Source organism: Lithobates pipiens, unplaced genomic scaffold (genome assembly GCF_037356315.1).
Source record: "Lithobates pipiens isolate NorthernLeopardFrog02 unplaced genomic scaffold, aLitPip1_a1.2 Scaffold_19, whole genome shotgun sequence".
NCBI lineage: Eukaryota > Metazoa > Chordata > Amphibia > Anura > Ranidae > Lithobates > Lithobates pipiens.
This window is the reverse complement of record NW_027507764.1, coordinates 251,310,961-251,328,232: the sequence shown is the minus strand read 5'-3', so window position 1 is coordinate 251,328,232 and position 17,272 is coordinate 251,310,961. Positions and strand designations below refer to the sequence as shown.

At 39.2% G+C, this 17,272-nt stretch overlaps 1 protein-coding gene across 3 annotated transcripts in view; it reads right to left on the bottom strand.

Moving 5' to 3' along the window:
• EPB41L4B (erythrocyte membrane protein band 4.1 like 4B) overlaps positions 1-17,272 on the bottom strand; it is a 770,758-nt gene that overhangs the window by 612,539 nt on the left and 140,947 nt on the right. For all 3 annotated transcript variants that reach the window (XM_077491916.1, XM_077491917.1, XM_077491918.1), the window contains exon 4: positions 942-1,020. In XM_077491916.1, coding sequence (XP_077348042.1) covers positions 942-1,020 — 79 coding nt within the window. The remainder of the gene's footprint in view (positions 1-941; positions 1,021-17,272) is intronic.

Below are 17,272 nucleotides of genomic sequence, written 5' to 3'. Positions count from 1 at the left end.
ATACTAATCACTGTATCCATTTATTTATAATTTATTGAATATAATTACATTTATTCATAATCAATTATCACTATTTATTTATAAATATTTATTTACTTTTGAATATAATTTATTGTTAATCACTATATTAATTATATTTATTTTGAGCATTTATCACCTATTTTTCATATAATTTTGATTGTATATGAATTATTCTAGATGTATTTTGGTTTGACAATTTGATATTAGCTGATTTCACTTAATTGTAATTATTTGGTCAAAAATGTGCCAGTGCTGCAAGCTGAAAATTGGATTGGGCAGGAAGGGGTGAAAGTGCCCTGTATTGAAGTGGTTAAACCTTAAAAACAAAAACATTTAATAAATTGCAGCTCATCATAACAATGTGGTGACTCCATTAGTTTTTTTTAGGGTTTATTCCATTTCATTTAACATAATGTTCCAGCTAGTAAGTCTGTTATGTTTCAACTTACTTCAACAGAACAAGCTACCCAGACAAAGTAGCAGTTAAAGCATTGAGACAAACCACTTAATATTAACAGGGGTGCTTACAATCGTCAACTTTCATTTATGTAAAATCTGTATGCCAAAGGGATAGAAAAAAAAAAAAATTTTTAAAAAAAGAAACAAACAGTATTCTGTAACTGCTCATAATACATTTGATAAAGACTTATATCCACACAGACTCAAGGCTGCCATTGCACCCTAAGGTGCATCTAGTAAATACTTGACTTGAGGGGGTGTATAGATATGTCCAGGCTGCTATTTTGTGTGTGTTTAATTGCAATTATTTAAATCCCTGCTTTTACTCTGACATGAAAGAGTATATTTCTGATGATCAATGTAATCATGAGAGGGATTTTAAATTCATTTACAGATATATACATACACATACACACTAATGGTCACAAATATGTTGACAAATTTGTGTATATACTACATACCTTGTAAACTCTTCGTGAAGATTGTTTGGTTCTGAGGAGTAATATTTAATTCGAAAGTGCAAAGTATACGGAGGGCCAACTGTTTAAAATAGAAGAGTTCACCATCATCAAACAGAATAAAAAATAAAATAAAAAAAAACGTAACAATTGTGTACTTTTTTTTTTAGATCTTCTACATTCACCAGTTTGTTTTGCTGAAAGGAATATTATAATATATATACATATACATACATACACACATACATACATATACACACACACACACACACACACACATATACACACATACATACACACACACACACACACACACACACACACACACACAAGATAGTTTTAAGTAAAATGCAAAAAAAAGTTTGGTTTCATTGCATTTCTTTTATAAGCCCCCACAAAGCATCATTAGAAAAGTGGCAAAAAGTACTATAGTTAAAATCTCAGTTACTACAGAATTATACAGTGAACATTACATTAAACTAGCCACACAAGAAGTATTCTGCCCTTTATTACGATCACAAAATTACAGATTACTCACTATCTATAGAGAAACAGGTAAAAAGGTTAATTGGCACCAGAAGGCATAAGGCAATAACTTGCTCAAGTTCACAGCAAATGTGCCACAACTGGAGACAGAAGACATTTAGGTCTTGAACCAGATGTGTGTCTGCATAATAATCTAATTCCAAATGATTAAAGAAGTCATAGAAATATGTTTCTTACAAGCACATTTTTTTTCTCCCACTCTTCACGTTACATGTGTTTAAAAAAAGAAAAAGAAAACAGCTTTAGAAACACTGGGTTTGCTGGTGTTTAGCCCTAGTTTAAGCTACGTTTAGTGGCTTCAGTGTTCAGGAGTGGGCCAGGAAGCCGACAGCTGAGTCCTTAACCACTTTCAGACCTGACCATTTTGCTGGCTTAAGACCAGACCACTTTGTGATTCGGCACTGCGTCACTTTAACGGACAATTGCGTGGTCGCGCGACATGGCTCCCAAACAAAATTGACGTCCTTTTTTCCTACAAATAGACCTTTCTTTTGGTGGTATTTGATCACCCCTGCGGTTTTTATTTTTTGCGCTATAAACAAAAATAGAGCGACAATTTTGAAAAAAAAAAAACACATTTTTTTAACTTTTTGTTACAAAAAATATCCCCCAAAAATATATAAAAAAAAATAAAAAATGTTTTTTTTCCCCCTCAGTTTAGGCCGATACATATTCTTCTACATATTTTTGGTAAAAAAAAAAAAAATATTATTAATAATTTTACTAGTAATGGCGGCGATCAGCGATTTTTATTGTGACTGGTGGACACATCGGACCTTGACACATTTTTGGGACCATTGTCATTTATACAGCAATCAGTGCTATGCAAATGCACCGATTCCTGTGTAAATGACACTGGCATTGAAGGGGTTAACCAGGGGCGGCAGTGTAGGGTTAAGTGTTCCTAGGGGCGTATTACTAACTGTGGGGGGCTGGGCTTTGTGTTACTGAACCCTGATCTCTGCTCCAATCACATGGAGCAGAGATCAGCGTCACTTGTTGCTAGGCAGAATGGGGAGATGCTGTTTACAACGCGGCATCCCCCCGTTCAGCTTCCCCGTGAGACAATCGCGTCCACGGGACCGGAGCTCACAGGGGTCCCAACCGGCATGCGAGCGTGCCGCCGGCGGCGCGCACGCGATGGCAGGGCGGCATATAGAAAACTGATGTACCTGTACGCCAATATGCTTGCCCGTGCCATTCTGCTGACGTACATAGTCGTGCGCCGGTCGGGAACTGGTTAAGGAAGGAGTTATTAACTGACAGCTGAATGCGGAAAAAAAAAAAAAAAACACACACAATTTCCGGCAATTATAAAAAGTGAAAAAAACAGGGAGGGGGTCCCCCCAAACCATACCAGGCCAGTCTAGTGTGGGTTTTAACCACTTCCCGACCAGCGCACGACGATGTACGTCGACAGAATGGCACGGGCAGGCATATTGGCGTACATGTACGTCCAATATTTGATGCCGCCATGCCATCGGGAGCGCGCCACCGGCGGCACGCTCCCGCGCTGGTCGGGACCCCCGTGAGTCCAGTCGCAGGACCTGCGGACTCGATCGCCGCGGGCATCCCCGCGATCGTCTCACGGAGCGGCCGAATGGAGGAAATGCTGTGTAAACAACATTTTTCCATTCTGCCTAGCAACTAGTGACGCTGATCTCTGCTCCATGTGATTGGAGCAGAGATCAGTGTACACTAAATGAAAGCCCAACCCCCCCACAGTTAGTAACACACCCCTAGGAACACTTAACCCCTACACTGCCACCCACTGGTTAACCCTTTCACTGCCAGTGTCATTTACACAGGAATCACTGCATTTATATAGCAGTGATTACTGTATAAATGACAATGGTCCCAAAAATGTGTCAAAAATGTCCGATGGGTCCCCCACAATGTCGCAGTCACAATAAAAATCGCAGATCGCCGCCATTACTAGTAAAAAAAAAAATAATAAAAAATTATTAATAAAAATGCTATAAAACTATCCCTATTTTGTAAACGCTATAACTTTTGCGCAAACCAATCAATAATCGCTTATTGCGATTTTTTTTACCAAAAATATGTAGAAGAATACGTATTGGCCTAAACTGAGGGAAAAAAATGTTTTTTTATATATTTTTGGGGGATATTTATTATTACAAAAAGTAAAAAATAATGCGTTTTTTTCAAAATTAACCGCTCTATTTTTGTTTATAGCGCAAAAAATAAAAACCGCAGGGGTGATCAAATACCACCAAAAGAAAGCTCTATTTGTGGGGAAAAAAAGGACTTCAATTTTGTTTGGGAGCCACGTCGCACGACCGCGCAATTGTCAGTTAAAGCGACGCAGTGCCGAATCGCAAAAAAGTGGTCTGGTCTTTGACCAGCAAATTGGTCCGGTCTGAAAGTGGTTAAGGGGGAGCCCCATACCAAAATTTTAGAAAAACAGGAAAGAAAAAAAAACAAACAAAAAAAAAACACACATTGCTCCCCACACGCCCACCCCCCGTTTCCTGGCTTGCCAGGCTGCAAGCTTGAATAAGGGTCTGGTATGGATTTGGGGGGGGGGGGGGGGCACACCATTTTTTTTTTCATATTTGGCATGGGGGTTCCCATTAAAATCCATACCAGATCTAAAAGGGCCTGGTATGGTTTGAGGGGGACCCTCACACTCCAAATCTGTCAGATTGCGAGGGCATCTCCTGTGCACAGCCCTCTTCAGATCACCCCACAGATTTTCAATTGGATTCAGGTCTGGTATGCTTTGGGTTGTTGTCATGCTGAAAGATATAGTTCCTCTTCATGTGCAGCTTTCTGGCAAAATCCTGACTGGTATTTGGAACTGTGCATAATTCCCTCTACCTTGACTAAGGCCCGTTAGTCAAAGTGCTGAAGAAAAACAGCCCCAAAGCATGATGCTGCCAACACCATGCTTCACAGTGGGTATGGTGTGTTTGGTGATGTGCAGTGCTTTTGTGCCAAACATATCGTTTGGCACAAAATGCCAAAAAAGTTCAACCTTGGTATCAGACCATAACAGATTTTCCCACATGGTTTTAGGAGACTTCCGATGTGTTTTTGCAGAATTTACCCAGGCTTGGATCTTTTTCTTCATAAGAAAGGGCTTCAGTCTTCCCACTCTACCCCATAGCCCAGACATATGAAGAATACGGGAGATTGTTGGCACATGTACCACACAGCCAGTACTTGCCAAATATTCCTGCAGCTCCTTTGATGTTGCTGTAGGCCTCTTGGCAGCCTCCCTGACCAGTTTTCTTCTCATCTTTTCATCAACTTTGGAGGGACGTCCAGTTCTTGGTAATGCGACTGTTGTGCCATATTTTCTCTACTTGATGACTGTCTTCACTGTGTTCCATAGTATATTTAATGCCTTGGAAATTATTTTGTACCCTTCTCCTGACTGATACCTTTTAACAACGAGATTCCTCTGATGCTTTGGACGCTCTCTGCTGATCATGGCTTTTGCTGTAGGATGTGACTAAGAAAATGTCAGGAAAGACCTACTAGAACAGCTTTATCTGGGGTTAATCAGAGGCTCTTTAAATGATGGCAGGTGTGTACTGACTCCTATTTAACATGAGTTTTAAGTGAATATGCAATTCTGAACACAGCTACATCCCTAGCTATAAGAGCGTGTGCACGCGCTAAGTTTTTTTTAAGGGCAAAAGTGTCCTAATTGGTCTGGACTGGAACTGCTTAAAGTGGTTATAAACCCTTACATATACCCAGTGAAGTGACTAGCCTCATGTGGGATACAGATTAAACAAATCCTCCTACATAAAGTTGTACCTGTTTATCTGCAGCACTCTCTGCTACATACTCCTATATCACACATTTTACGAAGAGCTGAGCTCTAGCATGCAGAGGTTGGGGATACAACATCACACACTGCGGAAGACATAGAAGGGAGCCAACTGTACCCTGAGCCCTGAGTGGAGAGAAAGAACACACCCCATCCTCACAAACGCATACGAAACATGCGCAGCTGAGGCTGTCAATCACAAGCTGTGTGTTCTGGAGTTCAACTTTTAGTCCCCTTTTCCTTGGAGTTGGCATTAGCTGTCATAAATGACTCATGCAGACAGAGCAGGTAAGCAGCAGAGAGAAATTATATCCAGTGCTTTGGGATTGAGGCAAGTACACACTATAGAAGGATATGCTCATGTGAGAACTTTACAATCACTTTTAGTAAAAATTACATATCAAAATGTATAGTAGATCCAAAGATATAAGTAGCTGACATTATATATAAAGCCAAGCCTTTACTGTGAAACTTTAAAATTAATCCTGTCTTCCAATTTCTCTGGGTGACCTCAGTGACCATTAGGTGGCCTCCGGAGACCAAAGGAGGCAGATAGGCAAAGTTTGGCTTGTACACAAAGTAGATTTGCATACAACTTCAATATTCTGATCATTTTGGTACCAGATATTCAATGATGAGAGTATTTGAATTTTTTTTTAACCATGTGCTCTATTTTAGCTGCCTAGAATATACAGACATTAGAAAAAGTTCACCCCATGTTTTTGATGGAAAAAAACCCAAAGAAAATTGATGATTTTTATCAACATATTAATTCAAACAGTGCCTACAGATGATGGTGATATACTGAAGACAGAATGCAAGGAAAATAGCCTTTTCAATATAATTTATTCAACAAAAATCATAAATAGATGCAAAAGCTGCACTGTGGAAAAAACCCTGGCCTCAGAAGCTGTTATTGCCTGTTAGCAAAAGTTACTTCTCACAGACATTTTCCATATAGTAACTGCCCGTAAATCTCCAACAGAGAAATTTTTGACCACTCGTTCATGCAAAATGATTTTAGTTTCAAGAGGTTAGTGGGCATCTTTGCATGTGCTGCTTATTTCTGATCTCCCATAACATTTCAAATAAAATAAAAATCAGGAATTTGACTAGATCAGTTTATCACCCACTATTTATAAATGTAATTTCTTGAATTCCCGTGTGCTATTAGTCACTTTAATGTGTTGACTGTAAAATGCTCAGGTCCTACAGCATCAAAGCAACCCCAAACCATAATGTTTCCACCGCCATGCTTCACAGTTGGTATACTTTTTTCTCTTGAGAGGTCTTCAGTTTGCGCAAAATAGGTCTATTGTTACTGTGATCAAACAACTTAATTCACACAGTGCACTGTTCCAGAAGGACTGGTCTTTAACAGCAAACTACAGTCTTGTTTTTTTTTGGGAACAAAGGTCATTTTTCTGCCACACCTCTAATGCAGGTTAAATTGGTGCAAATTCCGATTGTAAATGCATGCACTATGGACACAAAATGTTGCAAGAGTTAGCTGCAAATACCACTACAAAATTTTGAGGTTCTTGGAAACTTCTTATACCACCAAATATTCAGCTTTTGGTATGAACTTGCTGGGCTGGCCAGTCCTGGACAAATGAGCAGTTGTCTGAAATCAAAGTCAAATGTACATAATTTTACTTAAGATGGAATTATTTCTAATAATGTGATCTTTTTAAATCCTGTGCCGGACTCCTAAGTATCCACAACCTTCTTTTACAGAGGGCCTCCAAAGCTCCCTTTATCTGGACATGACAACACAAACATCAATAACAAAGAGAAGACTAGAACCTAGATAGCTGAAGTTTAAAGATGGGTTCCACCTCCATACCTTCTAAGGAGGTCCTAATCAAAGGCACTTAATCTGGAACACTGACTTTTTATGGATAAAGTGGTTGTTTCAAATGTATTTTTATTTTTTTCCAAAAAGCAAAATAAAAGAAAACAAATACATACAAAACTCATTATACAACATCTATTAAAACAGACATTTATATCTACATTGTTGCATCAATAAAGGGATCTTCATTACTATTCTATATATTTGCTAATTCTCCTCTTGCCTTCCTCTATTTTTTTCCATGATCCATTCACACCACCATATAACCTAGGGGAAAAAAACAAAAAACCCAACTAACCCATATTTCCTCTCCCTCTCCCCCCCTCTCCTGCATCTCCTATATCCTCATAAGGGACTAGTTGCTCCCATCTGTTTATATATATTCTATTCTCATTGAGGACTGAAATTCTTCCCATTTTTTTCCATTTTACTGGCACTTGATTTTTTATATATCCTTCTCTTATCTGCTTTTCCATATAGTATATTTCGTTCATTTCGCATATCCATTCTGTCACTGTTGGGCTACTTGTTTCTCTCCACTTTCATGCCATCAATGTTCTAGCTGCCGTGATCATATGATGTAAAAAGTCTGTTTTAATGACCTTTATTGAATCTGACATGAGTGAAAACAATTAGATGTTTATACTTGGGCACACCTCTACTCCGACCACTTTCTGATAGATCTCAAATATCTTATTCCAGAAATTTCTTACCCTATGACATCCATACCATGTGTGATCCATAGTCCCCTTTCTTGTCTTACATCTCCAACATTTCTGTATTCTCCTTACTTATTGTATTCAAAGCTACTGGACTCCAGTACCATCTCATTGCCATTTTATAATTTCTCTCTTGATATTTAATCACTGTAGATGTTTTGTGTATTATTCTAAAAAGATTTCTTCCCATTCTTCCTCGGATATCAAAATTCCTATTTCTTCTTCCCATTTTTTTATTCCCGTTAATTCTCAAATAGATCCAGAGGGGAGTAATAAATCATATATCTTAGATAAATCATAGTGGAGACTTTCCCTTTTCCTATTACGGCATCCCATATTTTAAGTGTAGCCCTTAAAAAATAAAATTAAAAAATAAAACGATTTTTGTGTCTTAAATGGGGCTTTATCCAAGGCAAGAATTTAAGTTGGAACCCTATAATATCTGACTAAGTTAACCCATTGTTTATTTTCCATGCTATGATGCCAATCAATTATTCTCGCTAATGATGCTGCTTGTAAATATTAAAAAAAAAGGCAGGTAGTGCTAATCCTCCATTTTTAGTTCTAATTAAAATTTCTTTTTATCCGGGGAGATTTTTGAGCCCAAATTAAATCTTCCTACCGCTTCTCTTCATTCCATCATTAACTTTCTTGGTGGGGCTAAAGGTATTGTTTGAAAGAGCTATAGTAGTTTTGGCAATATCTCCATCTTGACTATATTTATTCTTCCCAACCAAGAATATGTTACTCTATCATATTTTTGTAGTATTTTAATTACTTTTCAAATTGTCGCAGTGTAGTTCAACTCTTGTAATTGCTTCAAGTTCTTTGGGATATATATTACCAAATATTTTATCGCTTCTTGCTTAAACAGAAAATCTTTTTGCAGAAGTAACTGCTTTTTCTGTTAACGCAACTTTCATCATCTAGAATTTTTCATAATTTACATTAAAGTTACTAAAATTCCCCAAATTGCTTAAAGAGGAGCTGCACCTAAAAAAAAAAATATTAAAAGCCAGCAGCTACTAATATTGCAGCTGCTGACTTTTAATAATATCACACTTACCTGTCCCAGGTTCCAGCGATGTCGGCGGCAGATAACGAGCGATCGCTCGTCTCGCTGCAGCCACCGCCGCCATCCTCTGTCACGGAATCGGGAAGTGAAGCATGAGGGCTTCACTGCCCGGTTCCCTACTGCGCATGCGCGAGTTGCGCTGCGCTTCTCTTATGGTCCCCCGCTGTGTCTCTGGGAACTGTGTGTTTCCCAGAACACAACGGGGGGCGGAACCATGCGGGGGTGGGCGGAGCCATGCGGCGGTCTGGCCGGAAGTGGGTGCAGATACCTGGATTATCCAGGTAACTGCACCCCCCTCCCCCCCGAAAGGTGCCGATTGTGGCACCGGAGGGGGGGAGGGATAATACCAGCGGAACTTCCCCTTTTAGGGTGAAGAACCGCTTTAAGTCCTTTTTTTAAATTGGGAATTGTTATTATAGGGTTAGCTATATATAATTATTAAATCATCTGAAAATACAGCTGTCTTATATTCTTTGTCTGACTTTTATCTCTTGAATGTCTTTATTTTCTCTTATTGCATTAATGATATGCTCCATTACGATTATATATAACAGTGGGGATAGGGGACATCCTTGTCTAGTTCCGTTTGATACCTTTATATATTTTGATAATATTCTGTTTATCCTTACTTTAGCTCTTGAATTAGTATACAGTGCGACAATCCTACCTAGCATTCTGGGGCCTATTCCCAACTGAACTAATGTTTCCTCTAAGAACTGCCATCCCAACCTATCAAATGCTTTCTCGGCATCTAGAGGCAATAGGCATGCTGGGATGGCAGTTCTCTGAGCGTATTCCACCAAGGTGCAAATTTTTATAATGTTGTCCCTTGTTTCTTGCCCTTTTGTAAAACTTGTTTGATCTAATTTTATATAGCCGGGTAAAATAAGTGTTAACCTATTAGAAATAATTTTTAAATATAATCTTAGATCTATGTTAGTCAAAGAGATTGGTCAATAATTATTACATAATGTATGGCCTTCCCCTGGTTATGGAATTAGTATGATAAGAGCTTCTGTACTTTGTGGTACAAAAGTTTGTGTTTTGGATATTGAATTGTATGTTTTTTTAAGAATAGGTATAATTAAATCCTGGAATGCTTTATAAAATCTCGAAGTATAACCATCTGGTCCTGGGCCAGTTCAGAGACCGCTTGTTGAATCTCTCCTAATGTAATCTTTTTCCAAGTCTTCTATGATTTCTCTAGGGAACATGGGTATAGTCCTTTTATTTATGCATTTTTGAATCTCCTCCCTCTTCCTTTCCTTTATTTTCTTGCTGAATTTCTATATTATATAATTTAGAATAATACATATAAAAAGATTTGATATTTCTGTTGGTTCACAAGTCATCTCACCATTTGTTTTTTGGATCTTTGCTATGGGAGTCATGGGTTGTATTTTTAGTGTTCTGGATAATATGTTCCCAGTTTTATTTCCATATTGATACCAGTGTACTCTATTTTTATCCCTTAAGCATGGATAGTAACTCCATTAATTTGTCTTTCAGAGTTATTTTGTCCACCGAGTTCAAACTCTGTTTATGTTTTTTTTTTCCAAATTCTCAATTTCTAAAACCAATTGAGATTTTTGTTCTTTTTCCCTTTTTATTCTTGATCCATGCTTGACGAATAATCCCCGCAGGACGCATTTTAATGTTTCCCATTGCATGGGGGGTGAAGTGTCATCCTTTTCATGAATTAACATGAATTCCCTAATTGCTTGTTGGATTTATTTTTCACATTCTTTATCTTTAATTAAAATTATCACGCTGTCTCCACATCCCTCTCTCGTTCTTTTATAAATCAGTTATCTTGAGTACCAGATACAGTGCCTTGCGAAAGTATTCGGCCCCCTTGAACTTTTCAACCTTTTGCCACATTTCAGGCTTCAAACATAAAGATATAAAATTTTCATTTTTTGTGAAGAATCCCCAACAAGTGGGACACAATTGTGAAGTGGAATGAAATATATTGGATTTTTGAAACTTTTTTAACTAATAAAAAAAATTAAAAGTGGGGCGTGCAAAATTCGGCCCCCTTGCGTTAATACTTTGCAGAGCCACCTTTTGCTGCGATTACAGCTGCAAGTCGCTTGGGGTATGTCTCTATCAGTTTTGCACATCGAGAGACTGAAATTCTTGCCCATTCTTCCTTGCAAAACAGCTAGAGCTCAGTGAGGTTGGATGGAGAGCGTTTGTGAACAGCAGTTTTCAGCTCTTTCCACAGATTCTCGATTGGATTCAGGTCTGGACTTTGACTTGGCCATTCTAACACCTGGATATGTTTATTTGTGAACCATTCCTTTGTAGATTTTGCTGTATGTTTGGGATCATTGTCTTGTTGGAAGATAAATCTCCGTCCCAGTTTCAGGTCTTTTACAGACTCCAACAGGTTTTCATCCAGAATGGTCCTGTATTTGGCTGCATCCATCTTCCCCTCAATTGTAACCATCTTCCCTGTCCCTGCTGAAGAAACGCAGGCCCAAACCATGATGCTGCCACCACCATGTTTGACAGTGGGGATGGTGTGTTGAGGGTGATGAGCTGTGTTGCTTTTACGCCAAACATATCGTTTTGCATTGTAGGTAAAAAGTTCGATTTTGGTTTCATCTGACCAGAGCACCTTCTTCCACATGTTTGGTGCGTCTCCCAGGTGGCTTGTGGCAAACTTTAGACGAGACTTTATGGATATCTTTGAGAAATGGCTTTTTTCTTGCCACTCTTCCATAAAGGCCAGATTTGTGCAGTGTACGCTTGATTGTTGTCCTATGGACAGACTCTCCCACCTCAGTCTTTTTAATGTAGAATACTTCTTTCACTGTTCCACAGTGAAACAAATAAAAATTAACCCCTTATAGTAGCCATCATTTGCTCTTTGTGTACTATAAAACACTAATTTAATTTTTTTTTTTTTTTTTTTTAATTCCATGATGACAAGGGATACAAAAAAAAAAAAAAAAGCATGCTGAGGTTAAACATCAAGGCCTGGTTCACACGGTTTTTGGTGCTTTTTGCAGAAATGCACTACAGTTCATTTAACATGGTTTCCTATGGGACAAGTTCACATCTATGCTTTTTTTCCAGCTGCTGAGTATTTGGAAAGTGTCAAAGACTTTTTTCAACGCAAAATTGTGCTTTTTTTGCTTTTTTGGTTCAATATAATTCAATGGAGAAGCTGCAGAAAAGCATGTAGTGTGGTTTTGCAGCAATTTGTTTTTTAATCTGCCCAACAAATCGGGGAAAAAAAAAAAAGAAGTGCATAAAAAATGCAAATCACCACAAAATTACGTGCGTAAAAACGCACAGCAAAAAGTACCATAGAAACAGATCAAAGGCAAACTTCATAGGTGTGCACCGAGCCTTATGTATCAATTTTCAGACAAGAATATTCATACGAAAAATCTTTGTACATTCGCTGAATGAAAGAATGTTTGAACTTTTCACTTGCTTTTAAAAGTCTGTTTTAAAATGAATGTAAATTCTGAACGAAAACCACATACAGAGTCTGAAAATTGCTTTCACCAAGAAGTTTTCTATCATTTCTACATTTTTCCATCACAGTGGTTGAAAACTAACGTCAATTTGAGCCCACTAACAATTAGAAAATCCAACAAACATTTTTAAAATAATTTTTTTTTTTGAAAGAAGACTGTTTTTGTATGGCCAATATTATATATTACAGTTCTGTTTGAAAATCTGCAGTCTTTTTTTTTTCCTTTAAATAAAAAAAATTTGATCCGAGTCTGAGATTTACCAGATTCAACCTCCAATAGTATATACAATATAATTCTTCTGTCTGTTATTCTCAGCGTGGATTAGAGATTTTGTTCCCTAATCATATAGTTGGCTATTTATATTTACCACTACATATATGGTAGATATTTAAACACTGCAATACCGGGCACTTTCGCCCCTTCCTGCGCAGGACAATCTTCAGCTTTCAGTGCTGTCGCACTTTAAAATGACAAGTGCGCGGTCATTGAACACTGTATTCAAACTCAATTTTTATCATTTTCTTCCCACAGATAGAGTTTTCTTTTGGTGGCATTTGATCACCTCTGGGATTTTTATTTTTTGCTAAATGAAAAAAGATTAACATTTTCTTTGTTATAAAATTTAGTTTTCTCCTTCACTGATGGGCACTGAAGATGCGGCACTGACTGACACTGACAGGTGGCACTGATGATACTAATAGATTGCACTGATGAGGTACTAACAGGTGTTACTGATGGGCACTGATTGGTACTGTGGTGCCATCTCCGATGGGGGCTGTGCTGATAATCAATGTGCTGATTATCAGTACAGACCCCCCTCTGGCAGGGAGAGCCGCCGATCGGCTCTCTCTGTCATCGCGAACCAAGGAAAGTTGTTCCTGGTTCACGCAATGATCAGCCGTCATTGGTCACAGCTGATGACATAGTAAGGAGCCTCTGATGATCAGAAATGCGGTGTGTCACAGTGACACAGCACCACCAATCGGGGCACTTTTAGCTACTACTAAAAGGTCTTAACTTAATGAGGAGAATGGTAAAACACACATTTCAACTTTTCACCTTTATAACCAACAGACGTCTCTCTACTCTGAGAAGTAGGGGCAACTCTTCATTGTTTTGAGAGCTTCTGGGCACACTTTGTGGGCTTTGGAGACCAGGGCTTGCAATGAAAGTGTTAAGACTTGGTTATGAGTTGCCTGGAGAGAGCAAAAAGACCAATTTTGCTAAGCAGTAGACACCATAAGAGTAGGAGGGTTTAGGATTTTGTAGAGGTAGGAGTACCTTTCCCCTTGTGACTTCCTTGATGAATTAATCAATGGATTCCCCAAATAGGCATTCAATATCAAAATGCATTGCGTAGAAGACTCGTACAAACAGGTTCAGCAGACCAAGTTTTTAGCCACAAAATCCTGCGCCTATGAAGTGAGATAGGGACATTCTAGAGACTTGGTAAATTACATTCTCTGAAGTGCCAATACAAAAAACAAGAAAGGCCTTAGCTGTAGTTATTCTAAGAGCAGGATCATGGAGACAGGTTCCTGGTCTCTGTTCATTTGTCTTATCCATTTAGTGATAGTCTGGCAAACAGGAATTCCAGCAATTGCAGCCTGCAGGGCTGTAACTGCCAGGGCAAATAAGGCCTTTAGGAGGGTTTCAAATGCCCATCAACAGATAGGTCTGCTGCATGTCTGAGTGGAAACTCTGGTGTATGTCTGAGAGGAAGCTAGAGTCAGATAAGGGGCACAGTGTCATAACAGAATGTTGCTTGGGAAAAAAAACGTTGCACTCATTGTAAATTGTGTATAGGAAAGCAGCACTCAATTATCTAAATACTAGATGCAATTTCCCTAATCCCCTGTTTTGGCAGCGAGTGGGGGATCCCCACCCCCCCTCCCCCACTTGCTGCCACAATTTCGAGAAAACGCAGCCAGGCTGCGTCCATCATTCACAGTGTTCTACGAATGGATGGACTACAACTACCGACAGCCTTCGCGGCTATCGGCATGTAATTCTCAATGAACTACCATGGCACCTCGATGTATGGGTAGACCGTTATACACTGACAGTCTGCAAGAGACTTGCATGGCATCAGGGTGAAGGGTGAACGTATCCATTACAAAAATCACACACAAAACATTTAAGAACCACCACCACAAAAAAAAAAAAAAAAAAAAAAAAAAAAAAAAAAAATCAGTGCAATCTACATAAAATATATGTGCAATACCATGGTGTGAATCAGGATGGATAAAAAGCAATTTTCTTAAAAATTATTTTAAAAAATATATATTTTTTTGTATTTTTTTTTTAAATCAAATTTATGTTAATAAAATGCTTTTTGAGTAAAAAGCTATCTAAAATAGGATTTTTAAAACAGCTTACCTGTAAAATCCTTTTCTTGGAGTATATCATAGGACAGAGTCTCAAGTAATTACTTGATGGGTTATAGGCCTACCTTCAGGTGTTGACAATGGTATAACCAATACAGGAAGTTGACTCCCCTATATAACCCCTCCTCCTTCCAGGAGCACTCAGTTTTTGTAGCCAAGCAATACAAGTAATATACTCTCCCCCCATAAAACAGAGGGGCGGGAGCTCTGTGTCCTATGATGTATTCCAAGAAAAGGATTTTGAAGGTAAGCCGTTTAAAAAATCCTATTTTCTTTATCGTACATCATAGGACACAGAGTCTCAAGTAATTACTTGGTGGAATGTCCCATAGCAATGCTACTTGAGGGGAGGGAGACACAACCTGTAGGGTAACCCCCAGACCCGAGGACTTATACTGCTGCCTGCAGCACACTGCGCCCGAAGGCGATATCCTCATTCCATCTTACATGCACTAAAATTGCAATTGTATTGCAAAATTGTACAATTTACAATTGTAAATCGTAAAATTTTGCAAATGTATGTACTGAAGGCCAAGTCGCGGCCTTGCAGATTTGAGACCTGGAGGCCTGGTGACGCACTGCCCAAGAAGCACCAACCGCTCTGGTAGAGTGTGCCTTAACTTGAAAAGGGGGAATCTTTCCCTTTAAAATCATAAGTTTGAATTATAACTTGCCAAATGCACTTAGCGACAGTGGATTTTGACGCTGCCTGTCCCCTCTTAGGAGCCACTGGCAGAAGAAATAAGACATCAGTCTTACGAATCGGAGCAGTTTTCTTAAATACATTTTCACCACTCTCACTACATCAAGACAATGTAGTGACCTTTCTTCCCTGGAACAAGGTCTTGGGAAAAAACCCTGGCAGGACAATATCTTCATTCAGATGAAAGCCTGAAACCACTTTTGGCAAAAAACCTGGACGAGGGTGTAACACCACTCTGTCCTCATGAATAATCAAATATGACTCTTTACAAGAAAGAGTGGCCAATTCTGAAATCCTCCTTGCTGAGGATATAGCAAACGAAAATATCAGCTTCCTAGTCAGAAGCACTAAGGGAACATGCTGCAACGGTTCGAATGGCTGTTTTTGTAACACTGACAAAAACTAAATTTCAGTCCCAAGGGCTTAAGAGTGATTTAACTGGTGGATTAATCCGCAGCACTCCTTGCATGAAACCCTGGACTAAAGAATGCATAGCAAGCAGTCTTTGAAATAAAAATTCATAAGGCTGAGACTTGGCCCTTAATAGTACTCAGGGCCAACTTCATCTCTACGCTTAATTGTAAGAATTCTGCCTATGATATATCTCCGAGGGTACCAACCCTTGGACTCGCACCAGGAAACATAAGCTTTACAGGCTCTAAAATATATATCTGTAGAAGCTGGCTTCCTAGCATTAATCAAAGTAGAGATAACTGACCTGGAAAGCCCATGTTTATTCAGATTGTGGGTCTCAATAGCCAAGCCATAAAATTTAGTGTTCGTAAAGTAGGATGGAATATCGGCCCCTGAGATAGCAGGTCTGGCCTTAGTGGGAAGAGCCCTGGACCCCCTACTGACATCCTTACGATCTCTGCGTACCATGACCTTCTGGGCCATGTTGGTGCTACCAGTATTACCGATTTTCTTTCCAGCTTGATCCTGCAAAGAACTTGAGGTAGCAACTCAATCGGGGAAAAGTGCATAGATCAGTAAAAACTGATCCCATGGGGTCGCCAACGCATCTGTTCAGGACAGGGGACCCACTCGCATACGGGATGCAAAGTTGACTAGCTTAGTGTTGAATCTGGACGTTAGAAGGTCTACGTCCAGAGTCTCCCATCTTTGGCAAACAGCCTGAAACACCTTGGGGTGAAGAGACCATTCTCCTGGGAATAACTGCCAGCGACTTAGATAGTCCACCTGCCAATTCTCTACTCCTGGAATGAAAACTGCCGATAGGCATGGGTCATTCTCTTCTGTCCAAGTTAGAATCTGGTTCACCTCTCTCTGAGCTGAGAGACTCTTGATGACCCCTTGTGATTGATATATGCCACAGCTGTGGCATTGTCGGACTGGATCCTGGCAGGACAATTCTTTAACCTGGAGGTCCAGGTTTCTAGAGCCAGATACACTGCCGGAATCTCTAGGATGTCTATGGGCAAGGCTCCTACTCCCCAGCTTGAAAGGCTGGCATCTGTCATTACTACCTTCTACATAATTGATCTGAAGGACTTTCCCTTCAGCATGTTCCAAGATAGTAACCAACTGAGGCTTTGGGATACTCATGGAGACAGCCACATTGTCAAGTCCAAAGCTTGAATCGTTTTGTTCCAAGCAGACAGAATACTGCTTTCAGTTTCTAATGGAATTGAGCATAGGGAACTGCTTCGAATGAAGCTACCATCTTCCCTAATAAACTCATGCAAAGGCGAATTGAAGGATTTCTCTTCGACCTGATCATCCTCACCAG